Source organism: Rhipicephalus sanguineus, chromosome 3, assembly GCF_013339695.2.
Source record: "Rhipicephalus sanguineus isolate Rsan-2018 chromosome 3, BIME_Rsan_1.4, whole genome shotgun sequence".
NCBI classification, from domain to species: domain Eukaryota; kingdom Metazoa; phylum Arthropoda; class Arachnida; order Ixodida; family Ixodidae; genus Rhipicephalus; species Rhipicephalus sanguineus.
The window spans coordinates 154944684-154967678 of NC_051178.1; the positions used below are offsets into that span (position 1 = coordinate 154944684).

Below are 22995 nucleotides of genomic sequence, written 5' to 3' on the forward strand. Positions count from 1 at the left end.
AGGGAAAAAAATTAGTCATGAAGGGTGATGATGGGGAGAGGAAAGAGGTATGCGTATAGTAGAGGCCCGTGTACTTAGATTTAGGTGCGCATTGAAGAGACCCAGGTGGTCCAAATTTCCGGAGCCCTCCCCTACAACGCCCCATCGTGGTTTCATGGTTTTGGGACACATCGTGCTTTTGGGACGTAAAATCCTAACAGTTACTACTGGTTTCACGCTGTACAAAAAGTGCAGAATCATGGTCGCGCATGCTGTGTGACTACTTGTGCATGTAACCGCTCCACGGAGCTTTCACGAGCTTCGCAGCGATAGGCGGCATTTAACGGGGTTACTGTTTTTCTGTTGTAATAGCGTGTATGTGGCATACGACGATGTTCAACCGTGATTTAGCACAAGCGCTGCCCATCATCTGTCGAGCCTACGGTGCACTGACTTTACTGAAAATTCGGTCGTGGGTTCAACTTACCTTCTCTTCAATCCAAACGGCATTACTAACCAGCATCTCGTAATACCCAAGCTCATATATCAAATCGGTTTAAATGCTGTTCTCAGCTGCTATACAAGATGCACATGAAGGCGCTAGTGTTTATTTGTGTTTGCTTGTTTGTTTCTTTGTTTTTTCTCCTGCTGCGCAAAATGTCGTGGGTTCAGTTACCGGTTAAGGCGGTCGCACTGCAACGAAAGGGAAAAAAAATATGTTTGTATTGAGTGCCGAAGTTTGGGTGTCGTCGAAGATTCCTTGGCGATTTAAATTATTCACGAGACCACCAGCATGTCTTTCACAATCTTGCGTTGCGTTGGGTATGTTGACCAAATCAGTAAATCACTCAATAAATGTATACTTACTCATGTACACGTTCGCGATATACAAGAACTCTATAGAATTTTTATGTGGATATGATGATTGCAAATATTAAATGCGTCGACGAACGTCGAGGTTATACGTTTACAATTTTGTGATGCGCCTTTATATCAAAAACGCAAAGCATTTTACGTTTTAGCTCGCGGCGTCATGTATCTGTCATGTCTCTTCACAGCTATTCGTAATCAAACGTCCCTCTACGATATGTGAGCATTCCGCGCCAGAGATTTGATGACGATCTAAGTTTTGGGATCTAGGGGAGGCGCACTTACCTTTAGGGTGCTTTGGGAGCAATGATTCAATCTGATCGACGCACACCAACTGCTAACTGTTCTTTCTTCACTATTGCGAAGGGTGACAGTTGTCCCATTGCCTTACAGTTTTCTCGAAAAAGATGTTACTCGATTCGATGCAGCCAAGAGTACACGTCATATAGAAGCGAACAACAAGGTCACGTCCGAGTAAGGACAGAGAAGACCCAGCAGACGGCCTTAGAATATCGTGTCCAGAGCTTCGCGCACGCAAGCGCCTCGGGTCACCACCTCTGCGCATGCGTCATACGCTAACCACTCTTCGTACTATCATCTCGGGCCCTTTTGTTTGTTTTTTCGAAGACAGCCTGCATACCCAAAGTTCCTTCGCCTTGTCTTCGTGAAGATCCGGGCGCGGTTCTCGTGCGTTTAGGTTTACGGAGTACAAACGCTATCCTAAAATATGCAGTTTTCGAAACGGGTGCGCAAAGATTTGCGTTTGCATTTGATGCAACCAAGAGGCTTTAGAAACTATTGCTGTAATGAAAATTATGCCTGGCTTCTCTTTTGCCGGTAAGGTCTTGCGAGAGGTTCCACTTCAGATTTTTTTTTAACCTCTACGGTCGCCACTGCGCATGCGTCATACGCTAACCTATGGGTACTATCACCATCAACCACTGAATAACAGCTCACACGTTACATTTCGACTCATTGTTTTGGACAAGCATGATGTGAAAACGCCAGACATGCACGGAGTCGGTGGAGGTATACATGCGTGTTTTATGATATGATCCTCTCAATTCAAACGTTCCGTACACTTCTCGCTGTTTTCATTTTACTGGCATCGTGATTGTACACATACACGTGTTCATTTTTTTTCTCGGAGTCATTGTTCTCGACAACATTTTTTTTTCGTGGATATCGGGGCGTAACAAAGGGGACGTTCCAACACAACGGAGCACTGTACACGTAGTACAACATGCAGTGATCGACGTGACGTCATCGCCTCAACGCGCATTGAATGAGGTGCAGCTTCCGCACAGAGTGCCCTGAGATAACACTTCGCCGACGGAATTCGGCTACTGTCCTTTCTTTGGGGCAGTCTGTGTCGATGGAACCTGGTAGAACTTATTGAACAGGACTCGACTCCCGGCGATTTGGTCTGTACGACGTAGGCAGAGCAAGGTTCCTCGATGCACGTTCCACTGACGTGGCAAATGAGAGTCGCCGGCCAATTCTTCATACCAGCACTTCATTCTACCAATTTCGGTTATAGAAGTCACTCAATTCCTCAGCCCTTGTTACTCTTGCCAACGAGTAGCTGGCCGAATTCTCAGATCAAGTGCTTCCCGGTTCAGCTTCCCAATTGGATAGGTTAGCCAGCCTTTCTGTAACAACGTCCTGATGAAGCTTCTCGCTGGAATTTCTCTTGCGGGACTCGATTCGCCTCATGAACTTTGTTGCATCTGAATCGCTGAACCGCGTATCTGGCATAACTTGTTTGGTCCATCTTGATACGTATTGAGCCACTGATTTTGGCCGGCAGAGTTGACGGAGCTCACTTGGCTTTTACGCCGACGCAACACCGCGCAGCTCGTGAAGGGCATACAGTTTTGACCGCACTTGCTGGCAGAAGTTGTTTGGTTCAGCTTGGTGACCAATTGAAGCCATGAGTCTTGTACTGCCGGACACGTGAAACCTCGTGGCCGCGTTCACTTTACTTATCGGTCAACCAGACTTGAGTGGTAGGAATTTACCAAGTGAAGCTTCGGCCAACTTGAAAAGGATTTCTTGGTCCAACTATAGCTGGCTAACAAAGCCGTCAACTATGTTCAGATACGACGGTGATAACTGCCGTTAGAGCGCAGATGCCTTCACCATTAGCCAACTGCGGTATTGCAGAATTGCTCGCTGCAGTCTCGTTCAGTTTAGGATGTAGGTGGATCTTCTTCGTTATCACTTGCTCACAAATGATGCCACCCGTCTTGTCCACCTTGCCTGCATAGAGCTCGCTAGCCAACTCCGGTTAAGTTTTGCTTTTCGATCGAACCTGTTGGTTGGTGGCTCCCGAGGAAAACTGCTTGACTCGTCAGCAAAAGCGTGCCTCGAACAAACCCATTTTTTCGGCTGGGGTTTGTAAAATGCCCGCGCGTTGGACTACATATAAACGCTACGGGTGGTATACAAAGTCAGTCGATGAGTGACCTTTGACACTTCCGCTGAGCACACAACACACGGTGAAAACTGTCCAGGACGTATTGCTCTGGCAGTGTTCTCTCAATCTAAACATGACAGAATGTAAAATTATGACACACGTTCAATGCAGAGACAAAACACATTGATTTTTGGCCTCGTGGTGTATAGGCTTAGGCGCGAATAGCCAGCTATCGCGCTATAGCGTGCTCAAATGAGATATGTGCGCAAAGGCGCCGCTGGTGTAGACGATACATTCATAGCAGAACGTCGTCGATGGAACCAACGGTGAATAGCATGGTCGCTGGGACAAAACACGACACATTATTTAACAGCCGCCTTTGTTCACAGTGACTTCCCACTTCAAGCATGACACTTCCGCGCGAGGAAGGCTATCCGCTGAAAGCCACAGTCCTCTCAACCACTTCATAAAAACCAGTGTAGCGTCGATAAGACGTTGTGCGGACGCGAACAAACACGTCCACAACCCAAGTCACCGCGGGACGACAGTCTTCCCCGCTTCGCTTTCGTTTGATCTTCGCGGCGATTATTGTCATTGCGTACGAGCACAGAACGACTTCTCCAAGCGCAGCGTCGTTTAGACACATCCAGCAACCACACCCCACTTTTGTGCGTTCAACCATGCAGTCCGTGTCTGTGTCTGCACGCGGCGGAATGACACACAGCGTCCCAACACGCCGAAGAAGCGTTCCCGCCGCACACACTATAACCTCCAGCACTCTCCGCACTCCCACACACCGGTCCTGCGCCAGCACAGAAGTGTTCAGCCCGATTCACTCAAGATGACCGTGCACGTGCGGGAAACGACATTGCACGTTCCAGTCGAAGGCCATAGGATACCTGCGAAAGCAACGAAACTGCAGTTATGGCGAACATCACACCGCGAAGGAACGTCGTTGTCTAAACGAACTCGACAGCCTTTTTTTTGCGATAGCAATTATATGAACACTCGTGGCGCATTTTTGCCGTCGCCGTCATGTTCCGTAAAAGTTCAAACCCAGAGCCGCTTCGTGCTGCGAAAAGGTGGACAACAACTTTCGATTTCCGTGAACCTTTTATCCACCTGCTTCCCCAGAACTGATTTTATTATGATTACATTACTAGCCCAGTGCCTTAATATAGTCATCACTGGCAAATTTCATAACCCTTCCGTCACCTTGCGGAGTTGCGCAGAACTCATTTGCAATATTCTATGTCCACGTGCTTCGATCTGTTGACTAATTCGACCTCGCACTGCCAATTGCTAGCATCCTGGTTAGCTCAACTTGTAGAGCGACCACCCCGGAAAGGGGTGTTCGATACCCGGACCAGGACGCATATTTCTTCAACTAGAAGACTCCTTTCTGAGAAATCCGTATGGATTTCCTAGTGGCTTTGTGCTACAAATTGCTTCTTGTCAATGGACGAAACGTACCGACAAGAAGTCGAGTCGATTTCAGCCTTCAGCAGCCAGTGCATTCATGGCCCGCATCTCGTCGGGCTGGTCGGAGAGTCCCGGAGGTGGGCGTGTGCTATCCGGAGCCTGCATATATTTCGTAAGACGAAAGCACGATGCTGTCTTTTACTGAGTGCTTCCTGAAATAGTTATGTCACGCAATTCAAGGGTCGTCAAGGAAGGAGGAGGAACAAATAGATGCAAGGACAGGGAGGTTGTCGTCAAGGAAGTAAGTCGCCATATGCGAAGGACGCAACCCGACTAGAAGGACATTAGTCTTTCCTGACTAGAAGGACAAACTATACGCAGAAATTCAGCCGTTTACCTTGCCTTCTGATCACGAGCTTGGACATAATTCTCCTCGAACTTACGAGTCTTGCACAAAGAAGCGAAAAAGACGAACACGCGTGTGAGAAAACTGGAACAGCACCTATAGGATTCAACAGCAGTACACATTACCTACAACTATCTCCCGTCCTCCCCGTAGCTTCCGAGGGCAGGTACTTCCGTCAATTTATCTTATTTGAATATTAAATAAAATTCGCGCTATACAGGCCATTCTACTGTCCAAGAAGCAAATTTCGAAAGCCTCAGTTGCAACCCGTGAATGTCATGCGGGTGTCACACGGTAAATTTTTGATCGTGTTCAAGACCGATCGGCATCGTGTTATTTGATCGCGGTTGGCTTGATCGGGCAGGTGTCGACGTGACCTAGATTGCCCGTGCTATACCCGTATAAAGATTTTATGAAATCTGAGGAGGAGGACTAATGTTTTCTGCAGGCGGATCTAGGCTTGCAAAGGCTGCCAGTAACAACTCCGCCCGAGCGCCCCCTGTCAAACGCGATACAACCTGAAGTTCACCACACCTGATAGCAAATCGTTGCGCGTTATCTCAATTACTTATACCCACCTATTTCGTTATCCTAGCTACTACTGCCCACATATTCCGTCATTCACACCCCAGACAGGTATCATAACTGTGCATTTCCTATCCTTTGTGCATGTATTCGTGAATCTGTGTCCTGAACGATGCAGTCGCCATTTACCGCCTCCGTTCCTCTTTTCGAGCAAAAAAACGTGCCTTTAGCAAATATTATGCAGCTCAACAATGAGTTCTCGTAAAGCCATCGAGATTGCAACGGCGCAGCTAAAAAGGGGCAACGGTGCGATCACGGAGGCCACGACAAAAGGCACGTTACTCACCGGGGGCTCCAGAAGGGGGCAGGCAGCCAGGTTTCCTCCACTGCATCACACACACGTTCTCTTGAGGCTCTCTGAGAAGGCACGAGAAAAAAGTGAGAAAAGTAGGAGTGAACGGAAGAACGCACTCGGTACTCACAAGACTGGAGGAGCACAGAGACACTGGGCTGCCTTTGTGGTCCTTCCTATCCCGTCTCGTCCTATATAGCACTGTTTTTTTTTTTTTTGGTCATCATGAATCAGTCCAACGCCAACGGCAGCCAACGGTGTCTTCGCTACATTGTGTACGCTACAACACCTCTGGCTGACGTCGTTTACCACCTATACTTCAATTATTTCGAGTCGCATAGAAGAAAACCAGCGCCGACGTACTATGTCGTGCAGTCAGCCACCCTCCGTTGTGATGCGCACCGCCAGAGTAGCCTTCGAAAATCTAGATGTTTCTTGCCTTAGAAGCTTCGTTATGTTGTGAAACCAATGCATCTATTTTTTTTTTTCATCACCATCTTCGCTTCCCTCGCCATCCTGGTTTCGTCCTCCTTTTCTTTTCTCCTCTTCTTTGGCCGCAGGATAGTTTGGGTGTCCGCTGACAGGTGAGCCAGTTGGCTCATACGCCTATACTAATTCTCTTAAACAACGATAACTACATCATCTGTGCATATATAGGGCTTATCCGCTGCAGTAGGTTGAGCCATATCCCGAAGTATCTACAAACCAACGAAATCTGATACCTTCTTTTTTTATGTAAACGCAAACTGACATCGCGAATGCGCGGGCTCTAAGGTGCAATCACAACTCAGACGACCACATGACTATCCTTCTTATCAAACTTTCCCGTACGCACGCTCCCGCAAAGCCTCGCCTCCGTGGTTTTCTGGCTATAACGACGTTCTGTGTTTGTATGGGAGGTTAGGAGTTCGATTCCTGCGCCGCATTTCGACACAGGCGGGACGAGACGCCAATTTGTAGGAATTCATGCGGTCGTTAATGAACGCACTAAGTAATCCAGATTAGTACGGAGTGGTGCGGTACTGGTGTTGTGGTGCAAACCAAAGAAAGGTATGCACAAATGGAACGGACGCGACATGTCCACCGTAATCCACTGAGCACCTGAGCAACGTAAAACCCCCACCAGTCAAGATCGGCTGCAGATAATCTGCAGACCGTCGTGTCGGCGAAATGCGGCGGGCGCAGCCGTTAGATTTATTGAAAGCGGGGAGAGGTTTAAGACAGGCACTAATTACAAGGTCTCTTTTTCGGAGGACGAGATTAGTACCTGAGCAACGCTTTCAAAAACTCGTTAGCGAACACCACCGCTTAAACAGGCGATTAGCGAGAAAGAAGCGGAGTGTCTATGTACTCCGATAAGCTCTCTCTCTATCTCGCTCTTTTTGTCTTGCTGAACTAATTGTCGCCATGCCTTTTGAGCTTAGGAACATTAGAAACAACTTGCGCTGTAAGCGCCTATAAAGGCACTTAACTACGTTTGCTTTCACAAAGTGAACTAAAACATTGACACCGCACTCTAGCGTTCTTGCTGTCCCGCACATTGTTCTTTCCCTTGTTTCTCTTCCAAGCGCTTCCGGTCCAGCACTTCCGGTTTTCCGAATATCCAGGAAATTTATTTCAAAAAATAAAACTGGTACGAAACCGATCGTTCTGGTTCAAGTCAAGACCTACATTGAATACATGTAATACCGGAGCAAAAGTTTACTTAAGATAAGGGCCAATTAACAGTCTGAATAACTAACTGAATGAGTTCATTCGTTTTGTGTGCAGCTAGGATCGCTGCGGCACCTGGCGGAGCAGAGCTCAACCACGCGCTTCTTTCTACGTGGCCTCTGTGATCAGCTTCGGCAGCGCGCGAAACAGAGACCCAAGGAATACACCGGGGCACACGAACGCCGACGTGCAAGCGCCACTTACAGACACCTCAGTCAAGGATTAAGGTCGCCTCCATTTTTATGCCATTGATCTTTCTGTATCCATCTCTCTCTATACGATCACAGCTATTCGATTTCTAACCCGACACGTGTACGTCAGCAATGCATCTGCCGGGAACGCGCGACCCGACACGGTAGAATCGTGCCATCGGCCGTGGTGGGTTCAATACGCCAGTTCTCATTGCGACACCGAAGCTAAGCAAATTTCATACTGGTCAGTGCACGGCAAGGAAAACCGCCAGAAATTATCTAGTCATACAATAAAAGCATCGCTAATTCGAACTCGGTTCATTCGAACTTGCAGTTAATTCGAACTGACGCCCTGGTCCCAGCACAGCCTTGTGCATTTCTACGGGGGGGAAAACACCCAATAATTCGAACGCGTCGGTATCCACAACGGTTAATTCGAACTGGGAGCCCCTGGTTCTCGTCGCTCCTCGCAGAAGTCAGCCCGGAATTATCACAATATGTTGCAAAACCAAACCAAGCTAAATTAACTAGAGATGCAAAACAACGAAACAGCCGCATTTCTCGGCAGATGAGCATTCGGGCGCTGCGCAGGAGCTCTTCGGCAAGCTACAAACGATGCTCATAGAGTTGCGAAGGAAGAAACGCTAGTAAATGCTAATTACTCCTTACCTTTAATTTTGATTGCGTGAACTCTGCCATGTCAATAAACATGTTTTCGAGCATAAATAGCGTCATATATTTCGACGCTAAGGCTTACTGCTCACATGAATGTATGTCAGTGCTTGTTTCTGGCGTATCACTGACTGATCAATTAATTCTGCCCGCTGTTAGAGCTCCATGAACTCATTTTACAATACCAGCTGTCGCAAACATGTAGTTGCGCATAGTTCGCGATAACGAGTCTAGAGGTGGCTTCTTTGGGTTCTGCCTGCGCAGTGTGGCGCAATGTCCGTTCATTCTAGCGCCCATCCACTAATTCGAACTCCGCTTAATTCGAACAATTTTATAGTACCCTTCGAGTTCGAGTTAACGAGCATTAGATGGGAAGCATCTTATAGCGGAGTTCAATCCGGTGGTGGTGGTGGTGTGCGGCGTGACCACACTTAGTGCGCATGCACAATCCCTCTCCCCTTCCCTCTCCCATCCCCCTCTCCACTTTCCTCTCTCCCAACCCCCTCTCCACTTCCCATCCACTCGCCCTCTGAAACGCGGGCTCGACATGCCGAAACGCTGCTTCGCATCGCCTCATGGTCCCCTTTAGCGGGAGATGGCGTGATTCTTTTGTAATGCCTTTCCAACGAGATTCAGTTGTCCTGCAGAGCGAGACAGCCACTGCGGGCGCCGCCAAGGGGACGTCTTCCCCTTTCCCTATGCGCACACTCGCCGCTGCTGCCGAGAGTACTCCTTGTTCCGAACAACTAGAGGAAATAGAATGTTTTTGTGTGAAGGACCCCTATCTAAACGCCCCAACGCCCCTAACTCTCAGCGTTGTTCTGTTCGCCGGCCGGTTTTCTGGTTAGGGGACGCCTCCAATGCTTGCAAGCCCTAATGTCCCTAGAACCTTTAGGAGACCCCTATACTAAAACTCCCCAATAGAGAGTTTTAGTGTCGGGGCCCCCACGTGGCTTGCGTCCGCAAGCCCTTGTATTCCTTTGTACTCCCAGCCGCACCCATGGAGAGTACAAAGGAACGCAAGAGCGTGCTTATGTAAGCCACTTGGGTTCCCCGGTACTAAAACTCTCTATTAGGAGCCCCCAAAATGCTTGAGTACGCAAGCAGTTGCGTTCCTTATACTCTCCATGGGTGCCGCTGTCGAACAGAAGAAAGCGGGAAGATGTACAATAGGATGCAAGAACGCGCGGACCCAACGGCTGGGGATCCCTGGCACTAAAGCTCTCTAATGCAATGCACAGCTGGATGCGTGAAAAGCTACTTGTCCTCCTTGAAATTTTGGTGAAATCACTTTTTACTTAAAGAGTGCGGATAACGCTCTTTTCTTTTTTCTTTTAATTTGTCAGGTGTGCTATACTCACGGCGGTCGGGTGCGCAGAACGAGCCTCGCGAGGCTGGCGCCCTGCGCAAGCAGCGGCTGTGCCTCGGGCATCGGCGGCGGCGCCTTGGGCGGCAGCGTGGCAGCGTTGCCGGCGCCCGCCATGTTGGCGCCACCGCCGCCGCCGCCGGCGGGCCCCACGGGCGACGGGGGAGGCGCGCGCAGCGCAAGCGGCTTTCCGCCCGCGGTGGTCAGGTGGGGTGGCTCACCGGGCTTGGCCAGCTTGTAGCTGCGCTTGTGCAGCTTCGCCTCGAGCCGCGTCTTGTCGCGCTGGTAGTAGACGCCCGCGAAGATGAGCACGTTGAGCACGAGCAGCGAGCAGCCGACGGCGATGGTGACGCTCAGCGCGGTCGAGTAGCCGCCGCCGGACAGCGGCTCCCACAGGGGCCTCGCCGTGGACGCCGCCTCGGCGGGCCACGCACCGCTCTCGTTGCCCTGCGCACGATGACACCATTCAAGCTTCCGACCGTCTCCAGGCTCTGACAATGAGACGTCTTCAAGAACGCATGTCAAATGGAGCCATGGATGAAGAAAAAAAACTAGGAGGGAGCGTCACGTGATTCAGCTAACGTCGGCAAGCCAACCTACTCTGACGCCAACCTTCCCAACCAGAACGCGGTGCCTCCTGGGTGGGATTAGGCCCCCGCAGCAGAGGCAACCAAAGCGAACCCACCAATAGTAGCGCTTGCCTATCACGTGACCAGAGCCTATTTCTCTCATATATTTTTTATGACTAGGCCTTGAGATTGTCACGTCACGCTCTCTCCTAGTTGTTTTTCTTCCTCCATGGATAAATACATGGAAAGATTGTGACTTGGGCTAGTCGGTGTTCTCCACTTGAGGAGTGGTGCAGCTCAAAACAAAACAAAAGACAAGCAAATGACGAAGGCAAGCGCTTGTCTTCGTTTTCAGTAGTCATGTGTTTCGCATGGCGCTAAGCAACCCCTCCATTACGAATCCATACAAGCCCATCAATGCCTCCCGCCGATCGTTTTTGCCTCGTATTCACCGCATCTTGGCCGCCCAGTTATACAGAGAGCCCCTAAACGTCCCAGAAAGCCACTCTGTGCTTATTTTATCAAACCTAACAGAAAACATAGCTTGAACAAATGACTATGCGGCGATCTTGCTAAAGCTATGTGTTTATTGTCCCACGGGGTATTATTCGCCTCGTTGTCATTTATGCGCTCTATTAGACAGGATCTTGTGGACCAAACTATCGTTCCAAATCACCGCACCGAAACCCCAAGTTACGGCCATGAGCCGGCCCTTCGCATCCCTTTTTGCACAACTATGTTCGAGGTGGCCAGATCGCTTTGGATAAAAATGCCACCCGAATTGCTCATTCATGTTTCCAGCACTTTTCTTTCAGTGAATGATGTATAAGAGAGGTTGGTTCCTACACGGCGGCACCGGCTACTCTTTCCGCTTAGCAAACAAAATATATACAATATTAAAAAATTACACCATCTCCCGCTAAAGGGGACCATGAGGTGATGCGAAGCCGGAGCACTTGCACGATCGCGTTCCGTTGGCGTTCGTTGGGCATGCTACCGACCTCGCGTCGTGGAACGCGAAGAGGGACGCTACGCGCGTCGTATCTTCCATCTAGCCTGGCCGTTAATTCTCACAGGGCGAGCGGGGAACGCGGTCGACAGGCGGGCGAGAGGGGGGCAGCGTAGGAGAGGAGAGAGAAGGGGAGGGGACGCGCATGCGCTCGAGCTCATCGCAGCGTTGCGCAGGAGAGAATTTCGGCATGTCTAGCCCGCGTTTCAGAGGAAGAGTGGAAAGGGGGAGGCCAGCGTGGTATGGGAGAGGGGGAGGTGAGAGGGAAAGTGGAGATGAGGTGTGTGGAGAGGGTATGCGCATGCGCAGTAAGGGTGGTCACGCCGCACACCACCACCACCACCACCGGATTGAGCTCCGCCTTAAGATACTTCGCATCTAATAAAAAGCGTACAAAATATATCATACGACATCACAATATGTGCAAACACGGTACAATCACGCAGCACACGAGTCATAAATATTCGAGCACGAGTTCAGGTAAATTAAATAAGTTCACATGTGCACGTACAAAGTCAAATGTTCTGCATAGCTTGACATATACAATAACGACAGTGCGTTTTACATTGTGTGCAATTATTTGTCTTTTCCCGCACTTCGTTCTTATTCAGACGACTCGGTCACAGTTTCAGGATAAACATCAACCCGCAGCCGGCTCAAAAGTGGCAGCTCACGCTTCTTTTAACGATTGCCTCAGCGTAAATGGTTGCACGACAGTCATGGACAGACATGCGTGCGAGCGAGCCTTGCGTACACGACGTAATACGAAGGAATGCCTTTCGCGTATTCGTCTCCAGCCTTCTCGAACGGTCATGACCACGCGAGCGAATACCAATGCTGCGTGTACGTGTTCTTGCTATTCCCAGAAGGAGGGCGCCGGGGCGGAGTGAATGCCGGCGCCATGCATGACTTGATCTCTTTTCACTCTCCATTTCACAGACGCGTGCAAATAGCTCCTCAAGCGCATCCTGTTACACCTTTAACTAAAGCAACCATCTCGCATCCGCTATTTTTTTTCTTTTTCGTTAGTGGTCTCCTATGGTCTCATCGATGCAAACACGCTGACGAGATGAGAGACACCATGCGACACTTCTCGCGTCGGCATTTTTCGATAATTCATATGCAGAAACACGACGGCTTTTCAGCTTCTCCTTCTTTTCTTTCTTTTTTTTTTTTCCGATGTGCCAGCGAATCTGCGCTGTTATCTCTTCTGTTGGGAAATTATTCTAATGGCACCAAAATGCAAAATAACTTTCAATAAATCTTCAACTTGCTTGTCCTGTTTTACTATGTCGCCCTTTGCGTAAAAATTACGCCGCAGAAAAACAGACCCAGTTACCACAATTTCTGTCGACACGTCAGAGACTCACCTCTAAACACAAGTTCAAAGCCAGGAAGGCTTATTCGCGTTAGTCGGGGTCCTGTCATCTACAGGTCTTCATGTCACAATTGACGTGGGGAAAGGGTTTCGTAACGTACGCGACAGGAATGCACTCATGTCCTCCTATGCCGATTTTAAAGCCTCAGATCTCTCTGTTTCAAGGTCGTGTTGTGAGGTACAGAACAGGGCGTGCCTTCTAAGAAAACGTTCTGAGAAAAGGACGAGGGAGTGCCGTTAAGAGAAAGGGCAACGACGGTGCAGTAGTAGCGCAGAGGGAAATGGCAGTAAAGGCGCTGAGGAGGAGGAGAAGGGAAACGTCAGTGGCGGCGCCCGTAGTACGTTCACAGCGCACTCGCGCGCCTGGTATAGACTATTTTACAGATGGGCTTTGGTGTCTTTAACCACTAAACGAACAGTGCTGTGGTAGACGCAAACGCATGAACACTGTTGGGTTGATGCATTCGACGTTTCATGACGTTATTAATTCACGTAACAATATACAAAATTACGAAAACGTTCGAATTAACAGCCCAAGGGGTCGGAACCCACGCGTCTTATGTGAAATCGTCTATGCGTCGCCACGTGGGCTCAGAGTTCCATTGCACATCGCTACGGTTCCAACTGGGCTCTCGCCTCCACGTTCTCAGAAAATTTCAAGCATCCACCGTAATTTTTTCTCCGTCTCGTAAAGCTGCGAAGCACTCGCCTGCGATGCCTGCGGCACACCGGGCGCCGGTGACAGCGGGGCGGCGCTGCTGCTACTGCTGCTGGTGCTGCTGCTGGGCGCCGTGGACGAAGACGAAGAAGATGACGAGGATGCGGGCGCCATGCCGTCCAGGGAGCGTACGTGGCCGTCGTAGCTGAGCGGGTTGTCGTGGTCCTCGAGCAAGTGATGCGCCTCGGGGGCACCCGGCCGGTGCAGCTGCGGTATCAGGTGCAGCCACAGCGACAGCCGGTGCGCGTGGTAGTGGTCCTTCACCTTCGGCTTCAACCCTGGGCGAGACACGGACATAAGGAGCTTTGTCTCCGGTACAGACCTCAACCTTTTCCGACACTCTCCGATTTCCGTGTCCGTCGCTGCGAATATACCGGAACCACGACCGCTCGATGGAGACGCGTTTCAATCGAGCGGCCGTGTCGGAACATCGCGCACGTTTAGTAAGGGCAATACCACAAGCGTTTTGTTACAGAGACGCTCTGACGCACACCCGACTAAAAAAGCCAAGGAAGATAGAGACGAACCCAGATATATCGACTCTGAAGGGAGTCACAAAAGAGTTCTACATATTGGTGATTCTATTATAAGATATTTTATACATCGATAATATATTCTTGAAGATATTACAACTGTTCGATATACGCAATAATTCGTTATATGTGGGTTCGATATGCGCGGGTTCGACTGTACTGTCACCGTAACTGAAGACGTTTTGCGCACGAACAGGATCATGAAAACCAGAGGCTAGACAAAGCAAGCGCTTGCGTCTGTCTATAGTCTGGCTTTCGTCGTCTTTCTTGTGTGCAAGACGCTTACGGTTATGAAATACAACCAACTCACCCAAACCAATGCCCCGACCATAGTATGACCAACATGGGGCGATAGGATGAATCGTGCAGGAGCAATTTCTTAAGTAAAATGATCTGGTAGCAATCAGTGAACAATGAGAAACATCGTGCCACTTTTGAGGGCTATCTTGTGGCCGTGATTGGGAGAGAAAGGTTTCGTTAGCCAGCCTTCGCGTTGTACGTGTACCAGTAAGGCTTGCGGAAGAACGCGTCCACGCTGAGTCCTCACTTTCGAAGGTACGTGTCTTACAGAGAAATTTTCTTTCGCTTCCAGAAACCCGTCCCCGATGGTCATGTAAACGCGCCACGTGAATGCGGTGCACTCCTCACGTATGCAGAGAACAGTGTCGCGCGCTCTCTCTGTGCGTCGTTGATAATAAGAGAAGCCACTATCCTTGAAATAAGCCGGTGAGAAAAGGCCTCCTCTTACCGATGAGTAGGTACTTCTGGTGAGCTGGCTCGTAAGGTGGCCAAGCGATGCGCTCGAAGCGCCCCTTGGCGTGCAGCTCGCTACCGGTCAAGCCACTGCTGTGGCCCGTGTAGCTGGGGTCCCTGCAGAATGTAAGGTACAGTTTTAAGGTATAAATTCCGTGATTTATGTAGCAAACCTACGATATACGATTTTGAGTCACACTCTACAGGGTGACACTAAAATAATTTCCGCCGACTGGTATTCTTAACGTGCACGCAATACAGTGCACACGAATGTCTTTACCTTTCGCCCCGAGTTAAGTGCGGTCGCCGAGCCCGGAATAAGACCCACAATATTGTGCTTATCAGCACAATGTCACAGCTACTGAGAGCTACAGTGGCAGATTAGGTCTGTTAGGTCTTCCGCCTACGGTGGCAGACCTAACAGACCTGAAACACCTAAGTAAAACCTCGGTGATACGATCCCGGCTCGTACGAATTTCGGGGTGATACGAATTTTTCTGTGGTCCCGGCCAAGGCCCATTAGCCTGCAATGTATTGGAGTACGGTTGTTGCGAACCGTTTTGCACCTCGCGACGTTTGATACGAACGTACACAGGTGCTGCCCGCGCTGTCGCGGAAGACGCGGCAGTCACGCGCGGGCGCGGGCATGCGCGCTGCGCGACCATCGACGGTGCGTCGTTGCCTCCGAAATAGTGTGCGCGAATCTTGGAAGCCTTTAGGCGCCTTCGCGTTTAGATTATAGATGACGTTGACGTCACGCTTTCTTTTTCCGGCGCGTTGACGCGTGCTTCTGTGCTCGAGGCAGCAGCGTCTTTGTACTGTGTTAACACGTGCCTGCCACGTCGATGCTAGCCATGACGTTCTATGAAACAAGACTGAAACTTGGGCTGCGGGTCCGTCATGAAGTCCCATTAAAGGTGGACGAAGACTCCAAGAGACGAAGCAAACGGTCTCAGCGAAGGAGCTTGGCCTCTATCGTGCGCAAAGCGCTTCTTAAGTCACTTTCGCCGCAATACTTTAGTGTGATGCAGAAAAGCGTAGTAAGATTAGGAAGGGGCTACTAGCGGTAACAGGGCACAAATCATCTGGTTCATTAATTACACACGCGTGCATGCACCATATATTTATGAGTACAAGTATGATCGTTAACGTCTAAAAACTTTACTGGCAATCATTCAGAGCTGTTCTTGACGTCGCTGCGGCCCTGAGAAACACTGAATCAAAACGTATGCATACTTTCTTTTGTCGCATACTAATTTCCCATGTTTTCTGGTGATACGAATTTCGGATGATACAAATATCTTGGCAGCCCCACGAGATTCGTATCACCGAGGTTTTACTGCAATTAGGTGTTTAGGAGGGCTCCATGTGAGAAGCTTGATACGGATCGGTTCGCCAAGTGAACAGTTCAAATTAAACTATTCCTTGAATAGGTTTAACTTACTCGGCCATTCAACAGATTTACGTGAAACAACGGGAGAGTGGAAAAAACTTATATTTTTGCTTTAAAACGCGGTCGCAAGAAGAAAAACATCGAGAAGATCCGCGGTCGCATTCGGTATGTGGATCCTGTAAGGCAACCTGTTGCAGAACTTACGTGTCTTACACGTAAGCGCGAACGCTTGTGTATAAAAGAGTTTACACGAAACGTACAGGCCGCCTTGGGCAGCTTCCCAAGGCGGCCTGTACGTTTCGGGCGTGTGCTTATCATTACGGGCGTGTGCTTCACACCTCCGACTTTTTCGATGGTATATCTCGAGTTTCATTAAAAACAGTGGTTAAGCCCCTCAAAACAGAGAGGAATAGCGCAATTTTTACGTACAGAAGTCACTTTGCTTGAGTGAAGCTGTCTGTTCCTTGGCTAATAATGTAGATGAGAGGCTTTAAGACAAAATACTCGGTATTTAGTGCTTTTCCTGCATTTACATCTTTCTGCTTAAGTCCCCGTATTCGTTTCGCGCTTCTTATTTAAATAAAAAAAGAAATTATAGGTGTAACATGAAGAAAAAAGAAGGCAGCGGAGTGGGTCAGGAAACAAACGCGTGTTAATGATATATTAGTCAAAGTCAAGGAGAAGAAATGGGCATGGGCAATGAATGCAATGAGAAGGCACGACAGCCTGGATTTGAGGAAAAGGCAAGCGTGGCGTCAGAAGGTTAGGTGAGCAAGTGAGTAACAAGTATGCAGGGATAACGTGGCTGCAACAAGCACATGACCGGGTCAATTGGATAAATATGGGAGGAGCCTTCGCCATGCTATTCCCAAGCCCTGAAGTGGGCGTAGTCAGGTTGTTGCTGCTGTAGTTGTTGTTGATGACGATGATGATGATGATCGTGGTGGTGGTGGTGGTGGTGGTGGTGGTGGTGGTGGTGGTGATTGCGGTGGTGGTGGCGACGGTGGTGGTGATTTTTAAGAGCGGAGCTGTTTAAGGGCGAAGTAACTGCCTGGGGTTCCGTCGTCTGCACTTTCAACTCGCTGCTGTGAGAGCTAAGCCTGACGAGAGGGAGAGCAAGGGTAAAGTTATGTGGGTTAGAGGGAAGCCTAGTGTAGCGAGTTGAGCTTGACAGAGAAAGGTTAGCGACGTGGAAAGGGTGGATAGAGAGGAGCTGGATAGAGAGGAGGAGAGCAAGGGTGGGAGCGAAGCAGGCGGTGTGGAGAGGAGAACCGTCTGATAACCACCCCGGAAAAGCTCTGGGTCTCGCATTTCTTTCTAGAATGTTGGGCAATGGCCAAGCCAAAACTGACGCCACCAGCTGCGCTGTTTAATCAGTCTTCGCGACGTTAAGTCAGTTGAAGCTGCGCATAATTTTTTCCACGAAGGAAGGAAGGAATTGAAGCAAGAGGTAAGACGCACCCGAACTTGACGAAGTTTGTCCAGAACGCGACGGTGGCCTCGGCGAGCGCCTGCTCTTGCCGGCTGTAGTTGCGGCCGAAGTGTCCCAGCGCGGCGACGAGCGGCGCGCCGAACACGAAGGCCAGTTCCTCGCCGTGCACGCATCCGAGCCGGCTCGGGTAGTCCGACGAGAGCTCGGCCTGGTGCGCGAACACGTACAGGAAGGTGGGCGCGGCACGGGACAGAAGGCCCGCAGTGCGCACCAGCGGAGCCACCACCAGCGCGTCACCCACGGCCTCACCCGTACTGTCCAGGATGTTGAGCGGATGCTGCAGAGGACAATTGGCGAGGAGGCGATTGGAGAAAGAAAGTTATGCACGCGAACCTGATTTAGCCTAACGTAAACAAACCGATCCTATCGCGCCAATAAGACTTTCCTAGTTAAGTGATAAGGACAAGGACAACGAGAAGATCACAACAGGAGCGCTGTTATCCTGTTGTCCTTGTTCTTTCAAGAACTTTGCAGTTCCCATGTCACACCAACAAGGCCGAACATCAGTATCGGTCAACCCATGGGTTCGCGAGCCCGAAGGGCGGAGTATCAAAAGCTAACCGCGAGCGCAACCTAAGTTGCCCCTAACTTATGCCCTACAATCTACGTACACCAACCTGGAAGGGCTTCGTCCAGTCGGTGTACTCGTTGACGATGGTCAGGAATATCTCCTGCTGGTGGAAGGAGAAGAGGTTTCGCACCAGCGTGCGCAGCAGCCGGTCCCGCCGGTCCGCCTCAATGCCGTACTTCTCCTCCGAGGCGCTCACGAAGAAGTACGACTCGAACCGCGACACGCCCATCATCAGCTCGAGGCGGCGGCCCGACGAGGCGAGTGACTCGGTCAGCTCCAGGGGCTCGGCGCGCAACACAATGCCGTCCACCGTGGGGCCGAACGCGCTTAGGTGGTCGGGCACGGACAGGGGCACGCGCAACAGGTCGCCCACCGGTCGCAGCCGCAGGCACTCGACGAGCCCTTCTTCTTCGGCCACGGGACAGTCGAGGGCGCGGGCCACGTGACGCGCGTGCGCGTGCGCGTCACGGGCCAGCGCCCACGGGCTGAGCGCCGAGCCGGACATCAGGAGGGCGCGGTGCACCAGCGACTGGGCCATGGGCGCCAGTAGCAGCAGGTGTGCCATGGCGGCACCCGTGCCGTGGCCTGCAAGCGTCACGTTGGCAGGGTCGCCGCCGAACTCGGCGATGTTGTCGCGGATCCAGTGCAGGGCCGCGATCTGGTCCAGCAGGCCATTGTTGGCTCGCGCGCTGTTCCCCATCGCCGGAAGGAAGCCTGCGGGAAAGCAGATGGAGACTATTAGATCCGGTAGTAAGATATAACAACTTCGAGAGATTGCCAAGGATTAGAAAAGGGCAGAAGTTCAGGAGAACATAGAGGCTTGGCGAGATGAAAAATCCTAGAACTGTGGACGTCGCTGGATCCAACGCTTCGGCAAGTAGTCTTGTCTTCTTCAAGGCAGCAAGTGCCTTGAAGAAGGCAAGACCACGTTGGCCCCAGTGACAAAACCCTGTTCAAAGATTTTTTGATCTCCCAAGAATTTGGCAGTTCAAAGTAATATGTTGTTGTACTCAACGCTAAGTGAATCTGCATGGCTGCAGTAGCAGGGGAAAAACCACCGCAGGAGTGATATGTGCTGCATCTTGTTTCGATTAGGCTGCGCTACACAAGTTAACTTCTTACTAACATGGCAACGTTGAAGTTTCCAACAGTTCACAGTGTCATCAAGCAACCTTACATTAATTCCTTAGTGTTCTGAATACCCTGGAAGAAAGCCACGCTTTCAATACACGCTGAGGCGCGTGTATATGGCCTGGTCTTCACTGCGTAATAATGAACTAGGCATTAAGCATGTTTTTTTTTTCTCTTCAAGAACGAAGTTCGGACGTCTAACTGAGATAACAGCGTTGTCCTCAAAAAGAATAAGCATCTGTTCCCATCGCATAATTTGGAAATCGGCGACTAAATAGTTCTAGTCAGATTACGTGCATTTGCAATACGACGTCAATCTCGAAAAAAAAAAGTTGTTTCTTTTACAGTAGTAAAGAATTTGCGCAATATCAACAACATTTCGGCACTGGTTCGTTTTAACTATTAACGATGCTGACGTGAAACATCTGGCACATAGCGACACTAAACACGCCGCATCGTTCGTCTTGACGCGTCGGCTTAGCGTCGGTTTGACCGGTGCTTCAAGCTCTCTTACCGAGGATGCCCAGACGGAAGTTGATGGTGACCACAACCACATTGCCGACCGAGGCCATAACGGTGCCGTCGTAAGGGTTGCCCGAGTTCCATTCGTACGACTCGCCGTGGATGAACATGAGCACAGGAAGCCGCACTGCGTCTCGGCCCACTGCACCGGAATAAAAAAAAAGAGTTGGTTTACAGGAAGGCAGGGAGACCAGCACTGCAGTCCACCTACTACCCTATACACTAGAAAAAAGAGCACCGGGATGAAAAAAGTGATTAGTAATGACACTGATGAAAAAAATAAAGTGAGTATATGCAAGTATTTCACCCAGGGGGTCTCTCCAAAATCAAGTGTAAGGGTTGGTGGCTAGTAAAAAGACCCAATGCTGCTCCGCGTACACTAGGCCAAGCGCACAAAATAATACCGCCTGAAAGTGGTCTGCTATTGACTTACACAGTCAAGAAGACCAGGGGCCCAATCCACAAAGCTTTCACTTGTTAAGCGCTACTCGCCATTGGCCAGACGGCTTCGTTAATTATATGTCCAGCATCCCGATTAGCTGACATTTTCTCTTACGAACAATTGTAGCACGAGACATTTTTTTATGAACATCCACCGGCTCATCTCCTTAAGTCGTCCTCGCGTATGCGCCGGACAAGCGCAAAAAAACACGTCTACGAGTGTCACCGACGCTTGATAACATTCGCGCCGCGTACCAGTGTCACTAAAGCCCTATAAGGCGCGTGCATAACGCGTAACGAACTAAGGCGAAACACCGGTGAATCATGCTCGTTCGGATTCGTTGGAGCCTGCGAGGCGTGTACTGCGTATCGTCCATTTTTCTTAGAAGGGAAAAACGTTATAATCCGTAACACAGCAGCAACCACATCGGTGCGCGCAACTCCCACGCAGCCTTAAATCCCCGAGGTACGCTACGGGAGGTCTCATGAAGACCGCTAACGTCGAGCGGAACGTTTCGTCCGGCGAGCCTTAAGACGTCCGGGGCGCCCGCATAATGCGCGAGCGTCTTTGCATTTCTCCTCCCCATCAAAGTGGTGCCGCAGTTGGGGGGCCACAGCGGGAGTTGGGAGGACGAAAATGAACCTGCGACCTCGCGTCATTAGCATAACGGAATTGAGAGCGAGGAGGAATCTTTGCGAAATTGTCCTCTTCGTAGTGGACCGTACCGAGATCGAAATGAACCGAAAGTCATAAAAAAGAACTAAGACGACGAAGAAGAAGAGAAAGAGAGCACGTGGCTGTTCAGCTTCGCTCTGTAATTCTCTCTCGAGTCTGCGCACTGCAGGTTTATCTTCCTCTCCCCATTTCCAAGATTCCTTCCTAGTTAGCGCGACTGCTTCTCGATCAGCCAGCTTTTCGGCGACGACGGCTTTTCCTGCATACACTCCTGGGAGCAGTGAAGCCCTTCTTGCAGGGGCAGTAAGACGGGAAGAACGTTGGCTTCTTACGGTCCTTGAAATTTTTATCTTTTTTTGAAGGAGTTCGAACGACTAGGCGACTCTCGATCGAAGTCGGGACCGTACGACCGAAGAGAGAGTTAGAAAGACGACAGCGAACGAGAAGAGAAAGATGGCGGCGAGGCGGGGAATAGACGTCTCGTTGCACAAGCTCTGGTTAGTTACAGCTAAGGTAGATAAACGTCGGCCGCTAATCTTGAGAGCAAACAAGCGACGGCACCGGGGATGAGAATGTGAAACTGGGAAAAGAAATACTGTGATAAACTGGAGAACACCGAAGCACGCACGATCGCCCGCGAAGATTGCCGTGCGGGGAATTAAACGGGTGAGCGCAGGTCTTGCTAGGTTGTGCAAGGCACAGAGGGATTGACTACTAAAAGAGCTAGAAGCTTGGAAATAGTTACTACACTGTACGCGCTCATCATTCATCAGCGATGAATGAATGAATGAATGAATGAATGAATGAATGAATGAATGAATGAATGAATGAATGAATGAATGAACAGAATATTTCGTGGCAATAGATGGAGAACGGCAGGTGTATCAAGAAATGGTACAAACGAAACTGTTGGCAAGGGTTTCGGAAAAGGAACTGCATCCTCCCCGCTTCGTCCGAAGAAATATATTTTGGCACAGATGTTCGTGACCACGTTACGCGGTGACTGAGAATGTCTATTCTCCTATTTAACGGATGTCGCAGAGCACGCGTCCTGTCAGCTTTCTCAGTATGAAAAGTGAACGCAGTTTTTAAATCTATACGCGGTCGAGTTCTTTAGCAGGAAATCAGGACGTGAGTTGGACGAATGTTCTGCGTGAAATTAATGAGTACCCGATTGCGTATATATCTTGTTCGTCGAAGGTAAAAAAAAAAGTTAAAAAGAAGACAGCCGGTTTTCTTTTCACGTTAAGGAAGAGATAAGTGATTTTTGTTGCTGACGTCCTCGTCTTCGTTGTACATTCCTAGTATGTACACTTACACTCTCATCCACACATTTGAAAGCTAACCCCAAGTGAGAACACGGAATACCGACCTTAATGAAAACTGGATATTGAAAAACAAAAACTGCAACTTAAAATACGTTTCCGTTTCTGCACGGAACTTTCTTCTCAAGATGTTTCGCTTGATCCTGCAGTCGGTGTCTCCCTGCTCGTTAGTCGCTTGTGCAATGAACCGTCCCGATCGGTCGACGTTCTTTGTTTGTCCGCCGGGGTTTTAAATTTGAGATGAGATCGGAAGCGCCGTGGACGCAATCTCTCGTTTGAAGTAGCTGGTTCAATAGTCTTTCGAAAGAATGCCTTAGCCGTGTCTTATCTCGCGGTGTCGCAAACAGCCGATATTTTCCTGTTTCGCACAAAGATTAAATAAGCATCACAGCGTTTTTCTGCTCGTTTTTAGTGCGCACAAATGAGTATAAAGAAACGGGCGAAAAGGAACGCCGGAGCTACCGCTTTAATATTAGAGCGCGATGGTGCAAGTCACTAGCATGCAGCACAGATGAACGACCGTGTTGCCGTACGACGGCGGACAGGAGAAGCACGACCGTGTGTACCCA

The 22995-nt window shown here is 49.8% G+C and overlaps 1 protein-coding gene across 1 annotated transcript in view; it reads right to left on the bottom strand.

Annotated features, from left to right (window-relative positions):
- Positions 1–1931: 1931 nt before the first annotated feature.
- Positions 1932–22995, bottom strand: part of LOC119387508 (neuroligin-4, X-linked) — a 76609-nt gene continuing 55545 nt past the window's right edge. Inside the window, exons 2-10 of the mRNA XM_037654915.2 lie at positions 19977–20126; positions 18378–19045; positions 17730–18037; positions 14871–14992; positions 13581–13867; positions 9911–10362; positions 5968–6038; positions 4742–4849; positions 1932–4167 (exon numbers count right to left, since the gene is read on the bottom strand). Of these exons, the coding sequence (XP_037510843.1) occupies positions 4839–4849; positions 5968–6038; positions 9911–10362; positions 13581–13867; positions 14871–14992; positions 17730–18037; positions 18378–19045; positions 19977–20126 (2069 nt within the window). The 3' untranslated portion in view covers positions 1932–4167; positions 4742–4838. The remainder of the gene's footprint in view (positions 4168–4741; positions 4850–5967; positions 6039–9910; positions 10363–13580; positions 13868–14870; positions 14993–17729; positions 18038–18377; positions 19046–19976; positions 20127–22995) is intronic.